At 37.1% G+C, this 25,849-nt stretch overlaps 1 protein-coding gene across 4 annotated transcripts in view; it reads left to right on the top strand.

Moving 5' to 3' along the window:
• The window catches only part of LOC123760624 (protein FAM76A), a 34,662-nt gene extending 19,944 nt beyond the window's left edge, over positions 1–14,718 (top strand). For all 4 annotated transcript variants that reach the window (XM_045746356.2, XM_045746355.2, XM_069328288.1 and 1 more), the window contains 2 exons: positions 10,092–10,238; positions 11,575–14,718. In XM_045746356.2, coding sequence (XP_045602312.1) covers positions 10,092–10,238; positions 11,575–11,805 — 378 coding nt within the window. In that variant the 3' untranslated portion in view covers positions 11,806–14,718. The remainder of the gene's footprint in view (positions 1–10,091; positions 10,239–11,574) is intronic.
• Positions 14,719–25,849: the final 11,131 nt, after the last annotated feature.

The raw sequence follows: 25,849 nt of genomic DNA, 5'->3' as shown, positions 1-25,849 counted from the left end.
ACATCAAAACATTTTCCAAGAATGTTTAAAAGTTAGGCTTAATGTCAAACGTTTAGAAGGACTCTTATAAAACATATATTCCCCTTGTTCTGCTCAACAAACCTCTCATTTTCTGTACTCGAGAATACTGATCTCATGTCTGGAATAACTTTTCCTCTGTTAAACTACTGATGCAGTTCTGTGGAATTTCTTCATATGATCAGTTCGTCTTCTCTCACATCTAAGCTTGAGTTTTTGTGTGTGATGCAAAGCTTCATCTCTCTTTACCACTATTTCATGACTCTTGCACTCATGAACTTGAATTGTGTACCCCATTCTTTATATATGGTCACATGAAACTCTTTAATTGTAATTTCTTGGTTACTGTGCATGTAATATTAATTCAGAAAGTTAATGCTGTTCTTTTTCTTTTTCACCACCATGTTTGGGAATGAACTACCTGTACTGTACTAATGTTTTCCTGACACCTCTGCCGAGTCTTTCAATGACCTTTTATAGAGCTTTATTTTGAAGCTGTACCAATATTTTGTTTCCTTCGTAGCTGTGCACTGTTAAGTGGGCAAATTTGGCAAAGGAATTTTCAGGGTTTTAGTAAGGAACTTGTAAAATACTGTATGTAGAAAAATTAACACAAAAATATGCATAGAATAAATTGGAACAGTTATTAAGTTTTTCTTTTTTAGCTGTATAATATGAATGCAATAATTACCATAACAGGAGAATTTTATGTGCTTATCTGTTTGTGTTGATGTAATGGGATTTAGCTCTCAGGGCCTACCTCCAACTATAATATTTGGTACATTTACTCTTATCCATGTTGTAATGTCATAGTTGCTCTTGTAGCTGTGAATCAAGGCAGCTTCCATGACTTCTGTCCCTTGCATTTTCCATTTGAATAGCACCCACACTGAATACAAGTATTTGCTTAAGTTGTTTCTTAGGCTTGTTTGTGTTTCCAGTTCTTAGCTGTGTCCTGTTCTGCCATCTAACATCTGAAAATATCTGTAGTATCTGTCCACTTCATCAATTTCTTTCATTATCTGTCAATTCAATTTTTCCTATCGTAACTCGGCTTGGTACTGTACTAGTTTTGTAGCCTATCTGTGGACCTTTATTATTTTCTGGCTGTGCTTCACAAAGATAGGATTCCATGCTGGCACTGTACATTCTAAGCCTGGCCTGACATAAGCTCTGTGTAATGTTCCAAATGATTTCTTGCTTAGCTTTCTAAAAGCCTTTTTTTATACAGCATTTACTTCCTTGGCATATGCAACTGATGTTCTATTTGTGTACAGTATCTTGTTTTAATGCTGGTGTTATGTTCAGTTACAATACTATTTTTTATTGTAACCTTCCTCTTCTGTACTCTCCTAGTCTCCTATTGCCACTCAAATTTCATTGCAATCTCATTTCCCATCTCATAATTTTTGCATTACCTGCAAAAATTGTCATGCAAGATCATACACCTCGGATATGTTATTCACATAGGTCAAGGACAGCAGGAGGCCCAAAGACCGTGCCCTGTGGTACCCAACTGACTACTTCCCTTAATCCTGACGTTTCCTCACGCTTCTTGTTTACCCATTTTGTGTATCAGGCTATTCCTGCAATATTTTGGCAACTCTTACAGTGCACTATATCAGGTTATTCAGGCATGACTTATATCCAGCTTGTTCAGTCAGTTCAATCTCTTGGCAGTTGTCGCTCATGCCAAATTTACTGCATTCTTTCTTTTGCTGCTTTAGTGTACTGTGTTTTAATGTTAACACTGTTTGGAGAATACTTTAGAAAATGTAGTGACTAAATGTTAATATTAATCTACTCTTCAGTAATACAATAAGAGAAATCACTCTTTTGATTAGGCTAGATTGGATAAGTCTAGCACCACTATCAATTATCAAGATTTAGTGTATAATGGCAATTCATGACATGGTTTTTGTGTGCATTGAATTTAAATTCAGACACCGCTTGAATGCTAGTGGCTCTGGAAGTTTGGGCTGTAGCAGTCAACAACCAGATATTAGACTTAAGGTTAGAAGTATGTTTTGAGAGCAAAAAATGTTGACTTTAAATGGTTGAAATAGATTTTGATGTACATTACATATAGATCAAGCAAGCAGAAGTAGATACCTGTATACAGGCAGAGAGAATTTAGTTTACAGGTAAGGTGCAGTATGTAGAATTTTAACCATACTATTTATTAGGAAGGCTTTGTTAGGAGTTATACATTATGCAACAGCTTGGTTACCTTGACATCTCTGTTGCAGCATAGTTGAAGGAATATATCTGAAATGTTTTTAATGCTAAATAATAAAATGCAATATTACTGTCACTGAAGACTAAAGCAGCACCTGTCAATTGGAATATTGTAGCTGTATGGCTTAGATAAGAAAACAAATTTAAAATGTTTATTTTTCCACTGAGTAACCAAATGGCAATATAATATTGACCAGCTCAGTGGTTAACATTCCAGTGTACAAATATTATCCATGCTCAGGGGGTTAATACATGAAGTGTTAGGATGGATATGGTTGAGAGTGAATGAACTAAGATTGAAAGGAGAAGAGGAGGAGACCGGCAGAAAGGAGAAACGCTTCAGGTTCCTCCAAGTATGACTTCCAACATAAGGTAAGAGCCGGAATGAGTGTGGGAGATCATGGATTTTTTCAGTTTATCATTGTTTGTTTAACCAAATTAAAACTTTTAAGTAACTTAAATTGTTTAAACATTTTACTGGTAACTCTTGATTATTCACAGATATAATGATCACTTTTTGTGTACGTATTATGTATTCATTTGAATACGATAAAAGAAAGTCATGGAATATTTCACAGCTTATTGTTACCATGTGCTGATGGAGTAGATATTATGGGGCATAATTTTTAAGGGAAAATTTGCCAAGTGTAGTTCATGTTGAGCAGTATATGTTCACATTATTGTTCAATATGTACAGCATTCACATTGTTGTGCAGCATATGTTCACATTATTGTTCAATATGTACAGTATTCACATTGTTGTGCAGCATATGTTCACATTATTGTTCACTATATATTTACATTGTTGCGCAATATGTGTTCACTTTGTTGTACAATACTGTACATACTTTATATTTTGAAAAGTGTGTTCATGTGAAGTACAATATTGTGTTTACATTATACAGTGTATATGTTCATATTGTTGTACAGTTTGTGTTTACATTGTTGTACAATGACAGATTTTTAAAAGTGAATAATTGAGGGTTACGCGTTTGTTGCTTTATTTAAATATAAAGCAGAAAGATACGTTTAATACAAGAAGCAACATAATCTCTAGTGTTGGATCATTGAGATTTTTATTTAACTATTTTTAGTCAATTTTTTAATGTTTCCTTGACCGTTTATTTAGCAATGAAAAGAATGGAAGTCATTTTTCATTGTTAACAAATAACCTGAATAAATTAAGATTTTATTCATATGTAAAATAATGTCTAATTTGTCAAATAAAAGTTAACATTTTCTGAAATTTTATAGAGCCAGTGGAGGATTTGCAATCAAGTAAGGATGTTGCCATAGCTTATGAATATAATAAACTGGCAACAGTTTCTGTGAGTAAGGCATTTGTGGTACAATCAATAAAAATACAGTTAGTAGTAGTTGCACACAAGGCATACATCTTGGTTGGAATGGCCATTTTACATTAAATATTGCAATCTTACCTCCTTTCTTATTGGTCATTTTGTCTTCATTCAGTTCAATGTTCCTTTTATTTACAGCCAGGTGGCCCTGAATAGAATCTGCTTACGGTGTAGTTATTGCACAACTGTATGATGATTTACTGAGGTAGTGTACTCTGACTCCAGTCTAGGAAGTCGTGAGTTTATATCTGCGGCCAGGCAAGGTTGGTGGGCCAGAAATGTCTTCACATTGTGGGAGTTATTTCTCTCCTTTGTATCAAGGCCCAGTCTGCTCTCTTTGGCTATGGGGTTGCTGTTTTAAGAAGACTGAGATGGATTTGGGAATTACTTTAGCTTTCCCACTGATTCAACAAAATAAGTGGGAGGTATATACTGTACAAGCTGTACTGTAGTCTGTATCTTGGCTGTAACTGTTTGCTCTTCATCGTTTTTGATGATTATGCACTGAAGCTACTGTGCTGGGCGTGATGTATAAATATTTGTTAGTGTTACTGATTTTTTTTTTTCATGGAAATAATAGTGAGTGGTGGTTACTACTATTGTTAGTCAAGTGGTTTCATGATTTTAACCATTCTGGAAGAGAGAACTTGGCCTGCTGCTTATGTGCTTTCATATTGACGAAAGGGTTGTTTATTCGGAATCTTTTCTAGTAGTTTTTAATTAATATGTCTCGACCTTTAATTTTTAAATGCTGTTAAGAAAGTAGCTGACTTTACATATTAAGTGTAGTGGATTAGGTAAATAGACCCTCATTCCACTTATAAATACTCTCAACTTACATACAGGAAGTTAGTGACCCTTCTCTTCCACCTGATTTAAGAGTGCTGCATTATTTAACTTTGCTAAACTTTTGTTTGCTTGGCTTATGCCTCCAGTGACTCATTTCTTTCCCAATAAGTGTTTTGCTGTATATACTTATTTCTTAGTAACATTCCATACATTCAAAATGTTGTTCTCTATTTTTCCCACCTTTTTTGTGAAATGACCCTCCATTTCGTACATCATTATCATACATCTTCTCAGTTCTCTCTCCTGTTATGCATTCCGTAGGACCATCTACTCAGTAGATTCTCCATTTGCCTTTTCAGTGATCTCCTTTTCTACACTTGTCCTTTTGTTGGCATCATTATTAACTTTGATTATGACTTTAACTTAAATTAGACTTAAAAAAAACTAGTTACTGTTAAATTCTTTATTGAGATTAGATTACAAAGAATGAAGCCTTATGTTATCACCATAAAACTAAAAAAAAATGAAACTCTGCAAGTATACACAAAGGCAAAGTAGTAAAGAAAACTAAACAGAACCAAAATCATAATAATGAAGATGAGGAATGGATAGGCATCAAATACTAGCTGGGTGTAGTGTGTTGGTATGAGCTGGTGAATGTAACATGATAAATGTTGCTATGGTGTGAACCCGGGTTTCTCCATAATTTACAGTATTGGAGTCAAGGCAAGGTTTTACTCATAGTGGATCTTGAATAAATAAAAAGATGATCTCTTACTTGGGTATCAGTTTAATTATCGATTAACATATTTAATATCTGCAGCTTTTTTAATACTGTATTGTAATACAGTTCAATTTTATTTTATACATTAATTATAAATCTTTAATCTCCGGATTTCTGTTTATTGATGTTGTACATTTAGTTCTTTGTCCCTTTATATTTTTCTGAAAAATATTTGCAATGTTACAGAGGGCAACTAATTAGTGTATTGGCAAGCTGTGTAGCTGCATTATTCAATAGCAAATGCAGCCAATTAGAGAGTGCATGTCTATAAATTAAAAAACTATTGTGTTGGCCATTATGATTTGCGCACAAGTGTACATGATGAATCATGTTGTTGAACATTTGTTTTACTGGCCCCATGGATGAACACTGCATAGCCAGGGCAGGTCAACATTCTGCATTAATGCATTAAGGATCTTTTCAAACATCCCTGTTGGGTCATACTGATGCAAGGAAAACTTGGAAAATACGAAATTCAACCTGGAATGATCCCTAGAAAATGTATTCATATACAGTTGAAGCCTTCTGTGCTGCTAGTTTGCATCACAGGGACTGCCAAACAGTGCTCTTGCTGATTACTAGTTGGCCTCCACATTTTTCCCTAGACCACCACCATATTGCAGCACCTGTGCATTAATAGGATTCTCTGAGTGAGCCACTTTAAATTCTCCCCCCCCCCCCTTCCTTCCATGGTGTCGCCTTGTCATGGCGAGGGGGGCTCATGCACACCTCCCTGGGACCGATGAGGGTTGCATTCGCCCCCTCTCTTGCCCTTCTTTGTGTGTTGTACATGCGACCGGGCACCAATGTAGAGTCCCTGTGAGTCAACAGACTACCCGCTGGAGGGGCTGCCCTAAGTGGATGGTTGGGTGTCCAGGTTAGGGCGAAAGGGAGAAGGAGGTCTTTGATCACCAAGCTACTTCAGTGACCCTACCGACTACCCTTCTCTCATCCCCTTACACCTCTGTGGCGGGGTTGAGCCCCAAGCCCCCCTGTGGTGACCACCTCATCACCTGGAGCGGCTCCTTCTCTCATTATGATAAATGTGTCTTTTACCCTCCCACAAACGCACTGGCACGATTCCTTCTAGTGCTAATACGTTCCATGCCTAGTTTGGTCCTGCTACATGAACTAAATACTTTGATCACAACCATCTAGATTTTACACATCCTGGCAATTTCTTCCTCCATAAACACCTTGATTTAGTGGATGTCTGTTACTTTTAACCCCAACTGTACTAGTACACATGCTTTGCTGCTGCTCCTCAGAAAACAGCTGCCTGCTTAGCTGTATTGTCTAGCATTTTGGAGATCCCTGTTAGGCTCTCCAAAAATGCCTGGTTATATGGTAGTATTGGCACTGTTATCCTCCTGCACCATGGAGTGACTAGTGTTAGGGACCCAAAAGACTGCCACGAGGATATTAAGCATATCCTTGAAGCCTAAGGCCAGTCTGTCCTCGAGGTTGATATGCTCACTTGACCCTCTCATGGTCGTCGTCATCAGCCTCTTCTAGTTTTGAAGATCACTTTTGATAGGACTCTTCCACCTTTTATAATTCTTGCTGGTGCCAGATGCTCCGTTCAGGAGTATATTTCCTCTCCTAGACTTTGCAATAAGTGCTGGAAATTTGGGCATGGTGCCCTCAAATGCACAAGTGCACTGTGTCTATGCCCCGTGTGTGGAGACTCTGGACACTAAGATGGAGTGCTCTTCTTCCCAGGCTCACTGCATCAATTACAATAATGCCCTTCATACCTTCTCCTGCATGTGTATGCATTACAAATTTGAGGAAGCCATCCTCAATTTGAAACACCGCGACGGTCTCGCTTCATGCAGGTCGGCATTTAATCCCCGACCGTCCAAGAAGTTGGGCACCATTCCCTCCCCCATACCCCGTCCCATCCCAAATCCTTATCCTGACCCCTTCCAAGTGCTATATAGTCGTAATGGCTTGACGTTTTCCCCTGATAGTTCAATCCCCCCACCCCCCCAAAAAAAAAAACTTTAGTCTGCCCAGGCCCTCTGTGGTTCTACAGCAGCTGGCTTAGATGGCATTCATTAAGAGGTGCTTTGCCGTTCGCTATTAACTAAATCTGTATAACCGTATCTGGAGTCATCGTCAGTCCCCGAGGACTGGGTTGAGGCGGTGGTTCTTCCTATTCAGAAATCAGGGTCTCTAGGAACATCTCCTAAGGTCTTCTACCCTATTGCTTTTATGAGTATTTTGCAAACTCTTGAACATATGGTCAATGTCTATCTGATGTTCCTGGAACACTGTCACTACCTCTTCCCTTGTCAATTTGGCTTTCACCAGTGCCACAGCACGACTGATGTCTTGGTGAACTGGGAGGTCTATATTCGTACTACTTTTGTTGTGAAGACCTCCGTTGTTGCTGTCCTTTTTGACCTGGAAAAGGCATACGGCACCACCTGGAGATACCACATTGTCCCAACGCTATTCTTTTGGCCTTCTTGGTAATCCCCCTCTCTCCCTACAAAGCTTCCTCTAGTCGTTCCTTTAGTGTGAGGCTTGGTACTGCTCTCTCTGCCTCTTTTTGGCAATATAAAGGTATACCCCAAGGTAGTGTTCAGTACTATTTTTTTTTTTTTTTTTTTTTTTTTTTTTTTTTTTTTTTTTTTTTTTTTTTTTTTTTTTTTTTTTTTCTTCTTTCTTTCTCTCTCTCTCTCCCCTTGTCTTCAATGGTTTTCTTTCCTCCCTTCCCTCTGGCATCTTCTCAGTGCTCTATATGGATGATCTTACCCTTTACTGTCGGGGTGATGACTCGCCTTTCCTTTAACGACGTCTTCAACTTGCGATTGTTGCCATGTCATCTTGGATCACCAATCATAGCTTCAAGTTCTCTGCAACTAAGACTTGTGCTATGACTTTTACTCGGAAGCAGGTGGTTCTTCATCCCTCTTGGTGGCTTCATAGTCATCCCCTCGTGTACAAAGATTCCACTAAACTTTTGGGGTTAATCTTTGACACTTGTTTATCTTGGTAACCCCATATCTCTTACCTCTGAGTTAAATGCTCTAAGGCCCTTAACCTACTTGAGGTTTTGTCCTATACTTCTTGGGGGAGCAGATATTTAGCGCATATGATTATTCTGCACATTTGATGGTGCTACATAGCCTTCCTGGCTTGGTGCGCCTTCCTTTGATAATTACTTTAAACCTTGAAGAGATTGCATGTAAGAATGAGTATTAGGTGATCGTGGCTTATTTAAATTTTGACAAATCATTTGATATGTTGATAGAGAAGGACTAGAGTTTGACACAAGTACATACGGAGTAACTCCAGTCAGGATAAGGGGGCAAATTTGATGATAGTTTCACTTTAAGGACTATTTTAAAATCTAGCAAATGTGAGCGAGCTTTTGATGAAAGTTATGGTGCAGTATTTAATTTCTCATTGGTGGACAACTGTTTGTAATTTTTCATTAATAAATAATGTAAATGAAGACAGTAGCTTGTACCCAAGAGCTTTCTGTAAGCCATTTCCTCTTTCATGTTCCCAATACAGTTAATATTTTATTATGTCTAATTATTGGTATTAAAAGTAACTGGCATTTTAAAATAATTTGCTATACATTATCACATCTGTACTGCATTGGTGGTGGTTGTGTGTGTGCGTGTGTATGTAAGTGTATATATGTGTGTTGTTCCTAATGGGGGCCAAGTTGCCTAAGAAGCCAAATTTGTCAAATATTTTTTTCTTACGGAATGATACAGCTTTCCATTACAGCAATTTTTTTATTAAAAAATAACAAATTTGATAAACCTGATCTAGCCTAACATAACCTAAGTCAGTAATTCATGTTTCTAATAAAATAGATTATTGTTGTTAAAAAGAACCAATCTGGAAAGAAATATTTGAAGGTAACAAAAATCATTTGGCCTGTTGGGCAAATAATTTGAACTTGCATACTAGGCCAAGTAGTGTGGTTCTGGCTATTAGGCTTTTATTATATATAAATGTGTGTGTGTATATGTATGTATACAAAGTACTGTACATACATATATTCACACACACAAACACACACCTCCCTCCCTCCCCTTTGGCGGGACCAAAGAGCCAAGGCTCAAACCTCCTCCCCCCCCTCCCCCCCTCCCCTCCCCCCCCTTCCCCTGCAAGGACACAAACATATATATTGACAGTACATATGCTGTATATAGTATATCATTATATTAATGAAATAATTTTTGTATAGTAATAGTTTGTGTGCTTGAAATGGGGGGATATAAGTTTGAAAGTAGATTAAGAGAGAGATTGAGCCATTGCTGCAGTCAGTCTTAATTATTGCTTGGTTTATGAAGCTTCTGAAATTTAAAGATTTAGTGAAATGGCAACTAGCATAGATAAAGGAATACTGTTCGTACTGTATATAGAAAACACCGACCTTAGATATTGTAGTACACTACCACTTCAAACTGAAGTTAACAAATGTTAATATTATTACCAGATCATAGAAGTATAGTATATAATTTTGCTAACTGAATTTTTACAAGAACTGTAACTTAATTTTCAACCAAGGCACTTTAAGATGTTTATATTATTGATTATTTTGTAAGAGATACTATCAGTTATCCATACCAATTTTTGTTGCATAGCTTGTGGAGTAAAATATTTAAATTTTATCAGTGTTGTAACTTTATGCATAAAATTTATAGAATGTTAAAATCTTCATACAATTAACAGTAATGCAGTTCCAAGAAAAGTATGCCTTTTTAAACTAAAACATCACTTAATGTTTTCTCATTACATCAGTATTGATCTGTTATGAAATTTAAGAATATTTATCAAGTAATTAAATAAAGCAATATAGTACTCTTATGGTAATATAGACAAATACGTTGTATGATTAAATAATGAGTGGATATTTTTTAAATTTTCTGCAGGTATCTAGGAATTCTGGCCCTGTTCGTGACATTGATCCTGGGACTGCAGATCAGCTTGTTCTCATCACTCAGCTACGAGAACAGATTGCTCGACTTGAAAAGCAGCTTTCTGGAAAAGACGCGCAACTCTTAGCAAAGGATAAACAGGCAAGTAGCATGAATTGGCTTTCAAGAATTAGGACATTTTTACTTTGCTAATTTGTTTTTTTATATTGTATACTGTACAGTGATATGGATATATATCTATTTGGTCTTGTGGGACATGTTCTGAGGCTATTTGACTGTGTGCGTGAGAATTTACAAGCTCATAACTCCATGCTATGATTAAACCTTTTTGCATGACAACAATGGTTTGTTAACTGGCTCTTTTTATACATGGTTTCATTTCATTTGATCTTTGGGGGAGTTTGATGAAAACAACCAAGCTCTGGTATCAAACTGTTTTACAGATCAGTGTGGAGGATCTGGTTGTGGCAAGGTTGTCTGAATATAATGTGATATCATTAAGCATTTGAAAAACCTAGCCCAGTTGGGTTTTTCATACATTTATTACTTGGAACATTAGAGTTCAGAAAGTGGGTATTATATACTGTGCATACAGTGATCTGTTGCTTGAAAAATCAAGTGGTTACGAAACTTTTCTTTGCTAGGAGACAATTTTAAAGTTATTCTATATTGGTGCTATTTTGCCTTTTTATTTGTACAGAAGGTGCGTGCACATGCACATTATGAAATCAAAATCACATTTGTTTTTTCTGGGAGAGCTTCCTCAATAGCTCCCCAATGCTAAGTGGTGATAAAGTCATGCATTAGGGAAATGTACAGGGCTCAAGGATGAAGCTTGCCCTACCACAGCCTTTGTCCATCTTGTACCCCAGACCATTCCTCCTGCAAATTTGGGTGAGGCTAGCCCCAAGCATCTAGTCTCCAACTTTGGACATACACATTATTTCTTATACATGTTTCATTGAATATGATTATATATTCTGTATTAATTATTGTCTTGTTTAGGGCTTCTATCCCTCTGACTACTGTTCTAGCATCTTGGTTTAATTGGAAGAGGAGTTCTCCAAATTCTCTTATAGGTATAGATTGACAGTAATATGAAGCATAAGTATTTACATTTTTACATTATTTTATGATTTAGCTGTATGTAATCATTGGAGTGTGCATGAACCCTCTAGTGGGTGACCTGGGAACATTTTCCAATAGCCAGTAATTTGTCACAACTGTGAACGATGAACTTTAATACAGTACATATTATAGTATAGGTATTTAATTAATAATTTGATTATATTTGAAAGGCAAGGACAGGCAGTGCTCCAAATATTTATAAAAATTATTAGAATTTTAATTGTAGAAAAATTTCTGCGAAGATGTTTTAAGCTTAGTTCAGTATCAGTATAGCCATGATAATGCTTTTGTGCATAAACAAAAGTAGCAAAAATATTATATGTTGATGCCATGGTTTTATTCATTGCAGATGACTGAATTAAAAGCAACTCAGTTTACGGTTCTGCAAGAACTTCGTCAAAAGATGAAAAACTTCAACCGTGACTATGATAGTAAAGTTGATCTCCTCCAGAAAAAAATTCGGGAACAGAACCGTGAAATTGCCGTTTTAAGCAAAGGTAAAAAGAAAGGAGACAGGGGTGCTGTGCTGTCGGCAACGGACGGAGGCTCCTCTGGAACAGACAGCCCTTCGGTTGGGTAGTAACATTTATAATAAAAGGGGCACTTCCATGATCATATTTCCTCAGGTGGTAAAGCTTATAAGGTTTTTGTGTTTTGGCTGGTCTCTCTGGATTACATAAATAATCTATATAGGGTATATTTTTTGAGGAAAGAAAATTGATGTAATTAGACGTTAACAGATGCATGTTCATGCATATGGATGGTACACGTGCATGTAAGCATTCATTCATTATTATATGCATGTGCACAATTGTATTCATTCATGTACTCATACTCAGAAATGCATATTGTGAATGCATTTATTGACAACAGTATTCTCTGGCAGTGTAACAACAATGTTGAGGCATGACATGCATGCATGTACTTGTGTTTGACGACACAAGCATACACACTCACATGCACATACTCATAAATTTATTATAAATTTAGAATTGTAACCATATGTCCTTCTAATTAAGGCTTGTCTATTTAATTACTAAATGTAACAAAAAAATAGTTTTGATAGTTCATTCCATAATTAGTCATATTTTTAATATAGTGCATTTTTTAATTATTTGCATATTAAAATTATTTTAAAATTGTTTTAGTAATTTATCTCCATCAGTATTATTATTGTAGTATGGTATATTTTTTTAACGAAAATGGAAAGTGCAGCAAATACATTTGTTAGTTTGAGGTTATGGAAGTGCCTGGAGTGTTGAAATTGTTTAGCTGTGTGTGTGTTCTCTTGCAGCTAGATGCATTTCTTGTAAAAGTATGAGGTATTTGGAGAATACATATATTTTTAAGCATATTTTTAAAAGTATTACCCCTCGGAAGTCTGCCCTTGTGGTAAGGGGGCTCACGTATGACTCGATGGGATCAGTGGGGGTTACCTTGGCCCCATTCCCTGTCCCTCTGGGTATTGTGTGTGTGAAGGAGACCAATGTAGGGTATATAATTTACATTATAGGGCATCTGATGCCCTATAATGTAAATTATATATTTAAAATGAGGCTGAGTGTAGTAAGAGGACCTGAGCTAGTTTTTATACTTTATTGTCATAGAAAAAAAAAAGGATTTTTTATTTGTAAATATTTGTGCTGTAAATTAAAAGGCACCAGTCAAAAATAAAAATCTTATACTGTAAATGCATTATAAGCATGGTTTTACATTAATGGCTAAATTGTTCACACTACATTTTCAGGGTTCTGAAAATTTAGAAATGAATTTTTATCATAAGTCATATATATGAAGCTGGAAAAATATAATTACTGTTTAACAGGCCAACTTGACGTGTATGTGGATAATGCAGAGATACACAAAGAGGCCACTGTGTGTGTGTACGGTTTGGGTGAACTTGCATAGCTGCTTTCATTCCCCAAAAGCATTTTGTAGTGCAGTTTTGTTTAGGGTTTTTGATGATGCAATCATTTTGACTAGGGAAGTCATGCTATTGCAACACTTTTATGACAAAGGTGGCTAAAATATTGTAATAATTAAGTCTACTTAACTTTCAAATTGAAATAAGAACATTTATCACTTGTTTCATCATTTAGTCCATTTCATTTATTTATTATTTATTTGTTCAGGTTTATCATTGGACTAAAGGAAGAATTGGGACTTTGGAAAATAAAATTTATATAACTGTGACACTACAATATATTCAGCCCTTGCAACTAAATGTGGGGATAAATGGCAAAGTTATTGTTTTACCAGCATTATTGTTACACAAGTTTTGTGACCATTGTTAATGGTGTGTGTGTATATATATATATATAATATATATATATATATGCATATGCGGAAAATTCACAGAGAAATGGAAAAGAAAGATGAAAGTTTCGGCCGATCTGGGCCTTTGTCAACACCAGACTGACTGAAAGAAATCACAAAGGAAGAGTGGAGGCAGACACTAGATCCTGACCACCATCTCCTGGGGAAAGAATTAACCAGAAAAAGGTATAGATTAGCTTAGAGTGGTCAGAAAGATTTAAGCGGTAAGAATAAAAGATTAAAGAAAAGGCATCTTCATCCTTGATGCCTTTTTCCCTTTGAAACTCCCTTACCTTGAAGGTTGGCCTCATGCATGTTTGTCCTCATTTTTTGAGCTGTGTTCATATGGTAAGATCTAAATGGGCATCTGAGAAATTCTTTGGGATTATCCACATGATGATTTGTTCATTACATAAGTGAAGCAGTTGCCATTTGCTGGCCCCCCCAAAATAATACTCGAAATTGTCACAGTATGCATGTACGGGAGACAGTAGAATACATGAAGACATGTAGGAGTATTAATATACTGTAGTATTAATTCAGTTGGTAGATTGGAGTTGGAGTAAGTATAGTGGAGCAGCATGTGATGCAGTGCAAGTGCAGCCAAAGAAGAGAATCATTACTGTAGATAGGGTAACTTCCTCTTCCCGTTCCACCCCTGCTTTGCCAATGGTATTGTTTGACTTATCAAGGTGAATGGATCTGTTAAAAGGAAACACTGTGGAAAAAGATAATTAATGGGTACATAACCTTGGAAGTAAGGGTCTGTTTTTAATGAACTCATGAGACCGGTGGTTTGATACCATTAGCATTTATTTCAAGTAAAGGTCAATAAAGAGGTTTTTCATCTGAGAATGCCCTTAAGGAATAGATGCTAAAAGGTGCTTCATGTAGCTTTACTAAAATAACCCCTTGATTCTGACAGTGTAGAAGCAGTTTACAAAGTGGATATGAATGCTTACATTTTAACCATCAAATTTAGTACTTCATTTCTTTACTACTATTATGTTATTTAATTCCTACAAACATATTTCATTTTAACATTTTCTTGTATGTACCATATGGTTTTACATTTGTTTGTTTTTGTATTCAAAGATATGTACAGTATTCCGTGTAATTTCATTCATAATTACTAAAATTCCTCCCAAGTTCTATTCATCTTTAAATCTTCACATAACTCATTTTATTTATGTGTATATATTTATGGTGCGCTTTCATTGGTCTTTCATATTGAGAGATGTGATCTGATGCTTTTTGTGGTGGGCAATATTCTTTTCTGATTATTATTTAAGTACTCTTTTTCTAATTTTTAAAACTTCATCAAATTTATCAGTAAATGAAAAGTGCTGTGATAACAATTAAATTCAATTATTACACTAAGTGCATTGGCTCTTGTATGGTGCCAGACCATACAAGAAAAGTCAGTGGCCTGGTAAAAGCTCTTCATAATGTTTATGTAGTAAGTCATTAACCATCCTATAGGCAAACAAGATCTTTCTGTGTATTCTTTCTTGCCAGATATTATTTTTGGAAGCATTTACTTTATATTTTAGAAAATTTATATGGCTTCCATAAAAGCAGTTGTGCTTAGAAAATCAGGTTTGCATATACAGTACTGTACTGTACTAAAGTATATGAAAATGCACTTTATAAAGAAGCACTTTATTTATACTGTAGGTGGTGTCACACATTGTGATATTAATTTTACAAAAATATGTATATTAAAGTAATCTTAGAATTTCAAGACCTTTGCACTTATTATAGTTCATCAATTGATGTTATAGTTTATTAATTTTATAAATAAAGTTTTCATATTGATAATCTATAGCAAAATAATATATTAAACAATATAATAAAGCTGTGCAGAATGGGTAATGACAACTTGAAATAATTGTTGGATTCAAATTACTTGACAGAACCAGATTTATAGTTCTCGAACATAGTTTGTCAAATGTTCTTTAAGAAGGCCTACAGTTATTTGGTGGTGACGGTATATACATGCAGGAAGAAAATTAAGTTGAATAATTTATGCTAAAAAGTGTAGTAGAGAGTTCTAAAGGCATGTAGGCCAAGCTATTTCTTAAAAAATATAAGACACCAGGTTTGAAATCCGAGAGCTGAATAATGCAGGATATATATATATATATATATATATGTCGTACCTAATAGCCAGAACGCACTTCTCAGCCTACTATTCAAGGCCCGATTTGCCTAATAAGCCAAGTTTTCATGAATTAATGTTTTTTCGTCTACCTAACCTACCTAACCTAACCTAACCTAGCATTTTTTGGCTACCTAACCTAACCTTACCTATAAATATAGGTTAGGTTAGGTTAGGTAGGGTTGGTTAGGTTCGGTCATATATCTACGTTAATTTTAACTCCAATAAAATAAAACTGACCTCATACATATAGAAAAGGGTTGCTTTATCATTTCATAAGAAAAAAATTATAGTAAATATATTAATTCAGGAAAACTTGGCTTACTAGGCAAATCTGGCCTTGAATAGTAGGCTGAGAAGTGAGTTCTGGCTACTAGGTACGACATATATATATATATATATATATATATATATATATATATATATATATATACATATATACATATATACATATATATATATATATATATTATATATATATATATATATATATATATATATATATATATATATATATATATATATACTGTACTATAGTTTACCTGGTAGCAGAAAAACAATCCCCATACTATACATTATTGTACAGTATTAATCTTTGTAATTGGTATGATCAGTAGGCAAAGGAAATTTTGGTAGCTAAAATTGTAAATGCTATGAAAAGTTTAGTGTTTGGTCTTATAAGCTAGATTAGGTGAAAGTTGATGAATCCTAGGAAATTGTGTACCAGGGGTAATGGTTTTAATTAAAAAAATTATTTGGCCATTATAAATTATTTGGTTGATTAAAAATTTGCATTGATATTTAAAAAAAATTCAAAGTTGTAAATATTGCACAAGTACGGTGGTGAGACTTGAGTGAAAGTAGATAGTGTATTTCTGTGAGTGAAGCTACTTGGTAATGTATATTTAATTCATGTATACATAATCTGTCCATAATATAATGAGAAGTGTATGTACTTTGTAAACATGCAATACTTAATAAAAAGATAAAAGTAAATAAATAGTATTATTAAATTTAAGCATTATATCATTTGGATATAATGTAATTAAGGTTTTATAGGATGTCGAAAGTGGTATTGCTGCTTTCAATACTGCACCCCGTCATCGCTGCCTGCTGGTAGGTGGAGGTGGCTCCTTCCTGCTATAGCGGTGCATAAGCAAATTGGCCTCCCGCGTGTTTGGGTTTCCATACACCACAAACATTCCTTTATGTTCCTGCATCTAGTTGCTGAGCACATTTACAAACATACTGTTGTTAGCAATAAAAATCCCAAGCAAGGAATAGAACTATAGACTTCCAAAGCTTAGTCTGAAACATTCCTTTGCAGAAGGAGATCCAGCTTAGAAAAAAATGCAGACGGAAAAAATAACGCAAGTGCTTAAGCAGACATGACTATCTCAACAAAGAATAATTTAAACATTGAAGAAGAAGAGACAGCAATTATATCAGAAGAAATGCAAATAGACTAAAATGTTATACATGACAGAAAAATTCAAAATATTTCATGTGTGAAATCAAAAACCTGTCGGTATTGGACCTATTACAAAACCAATGTTCATTACATATATATGTATGTATATATATATATATATATATATATATATATATATATATATATATATATACTATATATATATATATATATATATATATACTATATATATATATATATATACTATATATATATATATATATACTATATATATATATTATATACTATATATATATATATATTATATATATATATATATATATATTATATATATATATATATATATATATATATATACTCTATACATTGCGATGATTTCAGGGCTTAGCGTCTCTTCCATATCCACACTTTTTACAGGTATTAAGATCCTAAAACTATGTTTGCTTTAGTAACTTCTAAGTGGCGTATCTCGAGAGTTTAGCAAACAGGGCTAATTGTTCACTTTGACCTAATGTATTTATATATTTACTGTAAAGAGCATACTATATTAATATACTATATTTGAGCTCTGGCTCTTTCGGCCCGCCTCTCAACTGTCAATCTGTTTTTTGTGTTTTTCTTCACATACACCCCCCAGGAAGCAGCCTGTAACATCTGTCTAACTCCCAAGTACCTATTTACTGCTAGGTGAACAGGTGCAGCAGGGTGAAAGAAACTGCCCATTTGTTTCTGCCATCGTCGGGTTCGATCCCCGGTCCCTAGGATTACGAATTCCGAACGCTGTTCACTCAGCCACCAGGCCCCCTTCAGAATGTGTTTTTGTGTGTAGAGTATGGAAAGTATGTTCTTTCCTTACGTCACTGTCAGCAGACAGTTCACCACTGGAATGGTAGAGGATGGGGGAGGGGTGTCTCGGGCCACATCTTAAACATAGTCCTTCAATAAACCTGTCCTCTCAGTTTATGACCTGCCATTCACTCAGCCCACCACTCAACTCTCACTTCCTTCCCCCCGTCCCTCCCACCACCTCCCCCCACTCTCTCTCACACACAGAAAATGTAAATTACGAAGCACTGAAAAACTTTTAAAACCCAAGGAAACAAATTGCCGATTTCAGATATATGTGGTACTGGCGCTGACCTCAAATGACCTCTCGTACCTCTCGTGTGTTATCTTAGAAAGTTGGGTCAAACGCTCCAAGCGTCTGACCTACTCTGAACAGAAAAACACAATCTGTTTTATAGATATAGATTGGTATAACACTCAGTAAACACCAGCGTTAGTCCTGAGATGAGAAATCCTACTTAACCAGCTTATAATTGTATGCTAGGTTGGCAGAAAGCAGAAAGGAAAGTGAAGGGTGAGCCAGCTATTGACAGAAGCCTTAGAACAAAAAACTAGGCTCAACTAACCTACAGAATTAAGAAACATTTCAGTGTATGAAGGATCGTATTATAATGGATAAAGAAACACTACAAACGAGAGGAAGCACGTGATATTTGTGTATGATATCTCAGGAGAAATGAAATCATTCAGTCCGCACAATCACATAGGTTAGTATATATAGGTGAGTACAGTCACACATGAAGCATGGGAACTACCTATGTCAAGCGCATTAAGGAAATTGAGATATGAATCCTGAATCTAACATCCCATCGTTAGAAAGAACCAGAGGAGATATGATCATAACATACAAAACACATTGAGTCACTGCTAAAATAGACAGTGACAAACAATTTAACATGAGAGCTCACATGAACTGGTAATTTAATTGAGCCAGACAGCTAAACAAAAATATGCTATGTAAGGAAATTGAACAAGTGGAATGCATCAGAAACGGCGTGTTCTTCCTACACATCATTGTCTTCACTGCTCCCATGGTGACGACGCGCTTCCTTCACCCCATCTTCAGTGATGGAGCCCATCCTCAGACTAAGTCCATTACCATGAGAAACCCCTCTCAAACCTTATTATACATATCCTAGATAAATCCTCGATATCCTAAACCTAGATACTTATCTAGATATTTGTGGACTAAAAGTATATTACGGCTCCAATAATAGTCTACATGTTATTTTATTTTATTTTTTTATTTATTTATATACAGTACAAGAAGGTACATTGGGGGTTAAGAGAATACATAGAAATGGTGTTGATTTTACATTCTTGTAAAGCCACTAGCACGCATAGAGCGTCGGGAAAACTGGCAATTAATGTAAACTGACAATTGAACCTTTGTCTTAAAAGGACAAAGTTATTACTTTATTCTCATGTAATAACTTTACTGTATTATATAGCGTTGTTTAAAATATAAAAGTTATATCGTGAAAAACGTTTTCTTTGAAGCATTTGTTTTTCTGTAAAAGGAATTCTTGGGTACAGTTTTCGAATTCCATATTTCACATAATCATCAATAATGCACCATATTAATGTAAACAAACGTAATGAAACCTAACCTAACCAAACCTTAACCTAAAGTAACCTTAACCTAACCTAACCAAACCAAACCTTAGCCTTAAGTAACCTTAGCCTAACCTAACCATGGATGGAGAGTAGATAATAGCTCTAATTATGTAGTCATTCTCAATCCACTCTCGTTTGCTGATTTGCACCCTGAGGACAGGTTGATGACACTTCGTTCACCACTCCGGTGGTGTTGACAGTGCAACGCTGGAGTCGTAGGCCAGCAGCTCAGTGCTGCTCAGGGTGGAGAGGCGTGAGCTAGGCAAGGTGAGTGTAGTCGGTAAGTGTGGGCGTCTCACGCTGCCTGCATTAATCATACACAATTGCTACCCGGGTTGGGTACGTGGCAAAATGTTGTACTTGTCTGGTTGTGACGAGCTCTGCCTCTTGATGGAGATGGAGGGGAGGGGAACTTGTAATATCCATTCGTAATAGTTTGGAGGAAAGTGCAAGCAGACCCTGGCCATCCACCCCCAACTATCACCCCTCCTTCCACTCTCACTACCACCTCCTCCAATACCTCAACCCCAACTACCAGTACTCATAATACCACCACCTCCCCTGTCTAACTTTCCCCATCTCCACTTCCAGCACTCAACGATCACCCTCCCCCCCCCCATCACCACCAACTAACCCCATACCAATACCAACAACTGAACTCATTCCATTCCGACATCAAAGTGTAGTTTGAAGACCTAGCCCCCAACTGCCACTTGTCATGGGGCTGTGATACGTGTTGTGGTATACTCAGTGTAAACCTACCACTATACTCTGTTCCAGGGCTGTCTTATTCATTATCAAACATACATTCTAGCTACCCATCCGGGTAGGATGGGTTAAGGCCCGACCCACAGGGAAAGTACTCCCACAAATTTACTTGCTTAGGGTATGATAGACCCCTCCACACTGGACACAAGGAATATCTAGTTGAAAACGTTATGGTTAATGAATCGCAGAACAATTTCCCATGACAAAACCACTGGCACTGCCTGTTGACATTTATTTTATGCTTTGACTTCTCCAGGGACAGGGATAAAGGCTCACAAACGAAACACTAGGCAGGCCCAAAACCTCTGAAGGAGGTACAGTTGGAATATCCCGTAACCCACAGACATAAGAAAATCCTCTCTATACTCCCACAAACACAACAATAGTGTAGCAAGCTTAGAGTTGCATACAGTAAGAATAGATGTTAAAGTCAGCATCTCTGTGGCGCAGTGGTTCTGTTCTTTGTTAATAGTCCGGTGTCCTCTAACTTCAACACTTCTAACACCAGGCAGGTGTCCTAGTCCCTGCTACTAGCCAGGTGTTCTAGCCCCTATATCCAGGTAGGTGTCCTCCAGCCCCTGCTACTAGCCAGGTGTCCTCTAGCGGCTGGCCCCTGATACTTGACAAAGTTCATTTATTCCTCTGGGAGTTATGTTGTTCAGGGACAGACGCAGGAAAACATTATCCCACCCTCTTATGTATCCCGGGCAACAAAGGCGTAGGAATATTATACGTTTTATGCATGTTTCTGCAACTAACACCAGGATATGGAAAAGTGCATCCGCTTGGGAATTCATTTTACCGGAAGACTTAGTCATTTATTAATCAATGTTACGCCACGTTATGAGTACTTGAGGAATTTATGTAATTTAAAATTTTCAAGCTGAAGCTCAAGATTCACATATAAAGTTTATTGTGCTTTCCCTTAATATTCGCTTGGATATATAACAGCACATCCGCTTGTGGATTAATATTAAGGGCAAACTACAAATGAGGAGAGGCAGCAGAGCATACAGGCAATTACGCCTCCACCACCATGTGATACTGTAATTTCACAGCTAATTCAAGTCTGGAGCAGTAGAGAAATGGTAGAGGTAATGCAGGGCTGAGTTATTACGTTCACTAGGCTACGAACACACCACACACACACACACACACACACACACACACACACACACCACACACACACACACACACACACACACACTCTCTCTCTCTCTCCTTTCTCCTCTCTCTCTCTCTTTCTCTGAGTCACTAACAAAGCAATACCTTTCTACTCACCTTGATTTTCATTGTTCTTAATCGTCTGACTGTCTTGTGGCTCTGCTTACGATGATTTGAGTAACTTGTTGAGTAAAGACGCCGACCTATTCTTTCTAATTCTGTTACCATGAACATAGAGTGAACGTTTCTAGTGTGTTTGTGTATGGATGTGGCTGAGTGTGCGTCTGAGAGTTAAGTATGTGTTCCCAAAGAGTTCTTGGTTCCTGGGTTCGGGTTCTTTCTATTTCTTTGTGTGTGTGTGCCTCTAGAATCGAGCTATTAGCCCTTGGACCCCACATTTCTAACCAATCTATTTTTACTGTATTATATCTACTACATACATTTATCTCAAACACACGCACACACATTCCCAGGAAGCGACCCGTAGCAGCTGTCTAACTCCCAGGTACCTATTTACTGCTTGATGAACAGGCGCATTAGGGTAAAAAACACTGCCTATTTGTTTCTGCCTCGGCCGGGAATCGAACCCGGGCCCTTGGGTGAGTGGAGAAAGTGGAGGAAGAGGCTGCACACTGCGCCAGTTCCCCTACGGCCTACGCTAACAACGCATATTTGACCACAAATATCCACAAAATGGATGACGTCCAATACTTATGCCTGTAAACATCACCCATAAATGCCTCGATCATTCTTTCTTGAAAATAATTTGACTATTATGATTAAGTGAATCGCAAAAGTAGACATAGATTTATTTTCCATAATTACAAATACTTGCCTGCAATAAAAGCCTCATATTGGAGCACCTCCTCAGGAAGTGCTTTAAGATTCGTGTACAAGCAGCATGATATATGCATGAAGTGCGAGCTCTGATGGTCGGTGTAATGTGTTTTAACGGGTTAGAGACAGATGGCACTTCCACCTCACGAAACTCAAATACATACTTATATATATTTTTTTTTACCTCGTTACTGACAGATGGTGATTTAATAAGTCGTCTAAATTGCAAGGGGATCCTTCGGGGAAGGGTGTTTATGTTCTCTTTCTATCTCTCTCTTCCTTTCTACTCTTCTCTCCATTTATGTTTCTACCTTTCTGTCTCTTTCTCCCTTTCTTGTATCCTCCTTTTCTGTCTATTACTTTTTATCTCCCTGTTTATCTCTCATTTTCCGCTTTTTTGTTATTTCTGTCTTTCTTTACCTCGCTGAAACAATCGTCAGGGATACTATAATAGATTAATAGATTTATCTGAAGTGTGTGCAATAGTCCTAGAAAGTAGCCCTAGAAACTTCACTACTCTAGTGAAGTAGCCCGAGAGACTAGCCTAGTCTCCACTGAAATATTCCGAGAGACTTTGGAAGTAGAATTCTCAGAACCCACTCCAGGTATACTCCAGATAGTCTCTCGAGAAGTTGCCCGAGACTCTAGTCGTCTGCAGTGAAGCAGACTTAGACACGAGAAAATACCTGCCCGTTTGCAGGCTGGTATCGTCACGTGGATAATGAATACAACTTTTTACGATCACAAGGAAATGAATACAGCGTCTTGGAAAACTAGCAGCCACAGAATCCTAACCTGCTAGTTCCAACACCTGCCGATTAACTCCCCGGTAGTTAAACTTGGCCGTGCATATAATATTGTTTTGTACTGCAATTACATTTGGGAGCCTAACGGGGAAGACACGAACTACTGACATGCTGGTGCTGGCCACTTTAGTCTTGTATTGTTTGATGAAAACGGTGTTAGGAGAAGGAATATTATTAAATTTTATTGTAATTTGTATTCTTAATTATCGCAGCTGACGCTATTCCAAGCGGGGAATTGTTTCCGGTTCTTTGTTTGTTTAACTTTATAACGGTAAGATAACTACGAATTTGTGGATTTATTTAATATTTGCAGCGAATACTGGGTTAATAACATGGAAATAATGCATGTTTTGAGGGTATACATTCAAGCTGCGTGAACATTGTCATGAAAATCAAAATTCCTTCCCCAAGACCTTACCTTGCGGTGATTTCGGGGCTCAACGACCCCCGCTCCTTTTCGGGACAAATCAAGAATTTGATCCTAGGCTTGAAGAGTGACTTCAAAACCCAACCTGTCCTCGACTAAAGTCCATTACGTCAGCGGTCAACTCCACAGACGCATTCATAATTTTTTACATGCTGTTCATTCAAAACTAGAATTTTCTCAAATATAAATTAATATTATAAATATTAGCATATTGTGCATATATAGGCATAGGTCAGGTGTTTATATTCTGTTGGCGATTATTTGTATTTGTAGTACGCGTGTGATGCATTCACAGCGTTGTGAATCGAACAAAATTCGGCAGTGAAGCACTTGTTCTGGAAGTGTTCGAACGAAATCAGGTGTGAGTCGGTGTAAACCGTTTTTCATTCATGAACTGCGGGTTTGGTGGGTACATGGAATCACTTTTGGGTCTTTGTTCGGAGGATGCCGCCGTCAACCACCACAGCACCGCCATCAACGACAACAACAACACCGCTGTCAACCACCACAGCACCGCCGTCAACCACCACAACACCGCTGTCAACCACAACAACAGCGCCGTCAACCACCACAGTACCGCTGTCAACCACCACAGCACCGCCGTCAGCGACAACATCACCGCTGTCAACCGCAAAAACTAGGTAAGTCCATTTCTTTATCAGGATAAACACGATATTAGAAGATCTGTCCAAACATACTGTTGAACTCTCTCAATAAAAACAAAGGGATATCTGGTTAGGACCAGAAAAAGCAACCACCCTTATGTCGGCAGAGTAATTTCCTGTCTGATTAACCAACTATTGTGAGAGTAAGTACTTGTTTACTGTATATGTATTTTATACATCATCTAGGTATAAATTAATACGTCTCAGGATGTGTGTGTGTGTTTTTGATGCAAGAAAAGCGCTACGCCAGCATGGTTGGAAGGGATATGAGAACTGGCCGGGATATGAGGACAAGGGGCCGGGATATGAGGATAGAGATTTGGAACATGTGGACAAAAAAGCGGTGCCCATTATATGTGATATGGTCCATTGGGAAACAATGCCGAACCTGCAAGAAGTGAGGTTGTCAATACTGACCAGTCCAAGTGATTAGGCTGCGTGTGTGTGTGTGTGTGTGTGTGTGTGTGTGTGTGTGTGTGTGTGTGTGTGTGTGTGTGTGTGTGTGTGTGGTGTGTGTGTAAAACAGCCGCCAATATTTATTTGGGTGAGTCAGATGTAATGAAGAACTGAATCGAAGGTTTCAACTTTGAGAACGACATTTCCGTCATAAATAAAATCTATCCAACTCTGTACAGCATCTCAAGGCTCATAAAATAACAATACATTAAAGAAAACCAAATACCGACACCTCACGATCGGTTCGTGTGACGCGCAGGGCGTGAAATTTATGACATGTTATCATTTAAAACATTCAGTAATGCATGTGGTTAAGACCGTATGCAGTAAATTACATTCAGAATAATTTTTAATATATTTAACAAGATGAGATACAGCATACTGTAGCTCATGAATACTTGGCTTAACTGAAGTAAATCTGTCGCCTATGGGGGGTAGAAATAGCTTAAGCTACTCTATCCCTTTGAGATGTATTTCTTTCTTATCTCAATAAACATACTTGAACTTTAATCTGTCGCCAAGAGCAACAAGACTTGTCGGAATGTGCGTGTAATTGTTATTATTTTTTCATATATATATATATATATATATATAATATATATATATATATATATATATATATATATATATATATATATATATATATATATATATATATATAATATATTACTACGCCAGTGACCCCCGTTGTTACAATACCATTGACCCCGTTGTTACGACGCCATTGACCCCGTTGAATCAGCCCGTTCTCCCCATTTGCCAACTACATATGATGAACCCAAGTAACTCGCCTGACGTATCGAGGCCGATGTATAGAAAACGTCAATTTACGGTGCTTTAGTTTTACTAATACGTCACATAATGGATGGGTCAATTCCATAAATACAAAAAAAAGGCGACGTATTAGATGGGAGGACGCGCTGCGAACCGGTTCCAGTACCTTCCCCGAGGCCCATAATCCCAACGCAACAAGTAATTTTGATCTTCCAACCCCAATTCCTGAAACTCTGAGGGACAGTTTGCTTCCCTGTTGGACAACAGGTGCTGTCAAGGGTAATCCCTCACCCCCCCCCCACGCCCCCTCACCCCCCCCCCCCCGCCTCCTCACCCCCCCCCCCGCCTCCTCACC

This window comes from Procambarus clarkii, chromosome 21 (genome assembly GCF_040958095.1).
Source record: "Procambarus clarkii isolate CNS0578487 chromosome 21, FALCON_Pclarkii_2.0, whole genome shotgun sequence".
Lineage (NCBI taxonomy): Eukaryota > Metazoa > Arthropoda > Malacostraca > Decapoda > Cambaridae > Procambarus > Procambarus clarkii.
The sequence above is the reverse complement of the archived record's forward strand: the minus strand, read 5'-3'. Positions and strand labels throughout refer to the sequence as shown.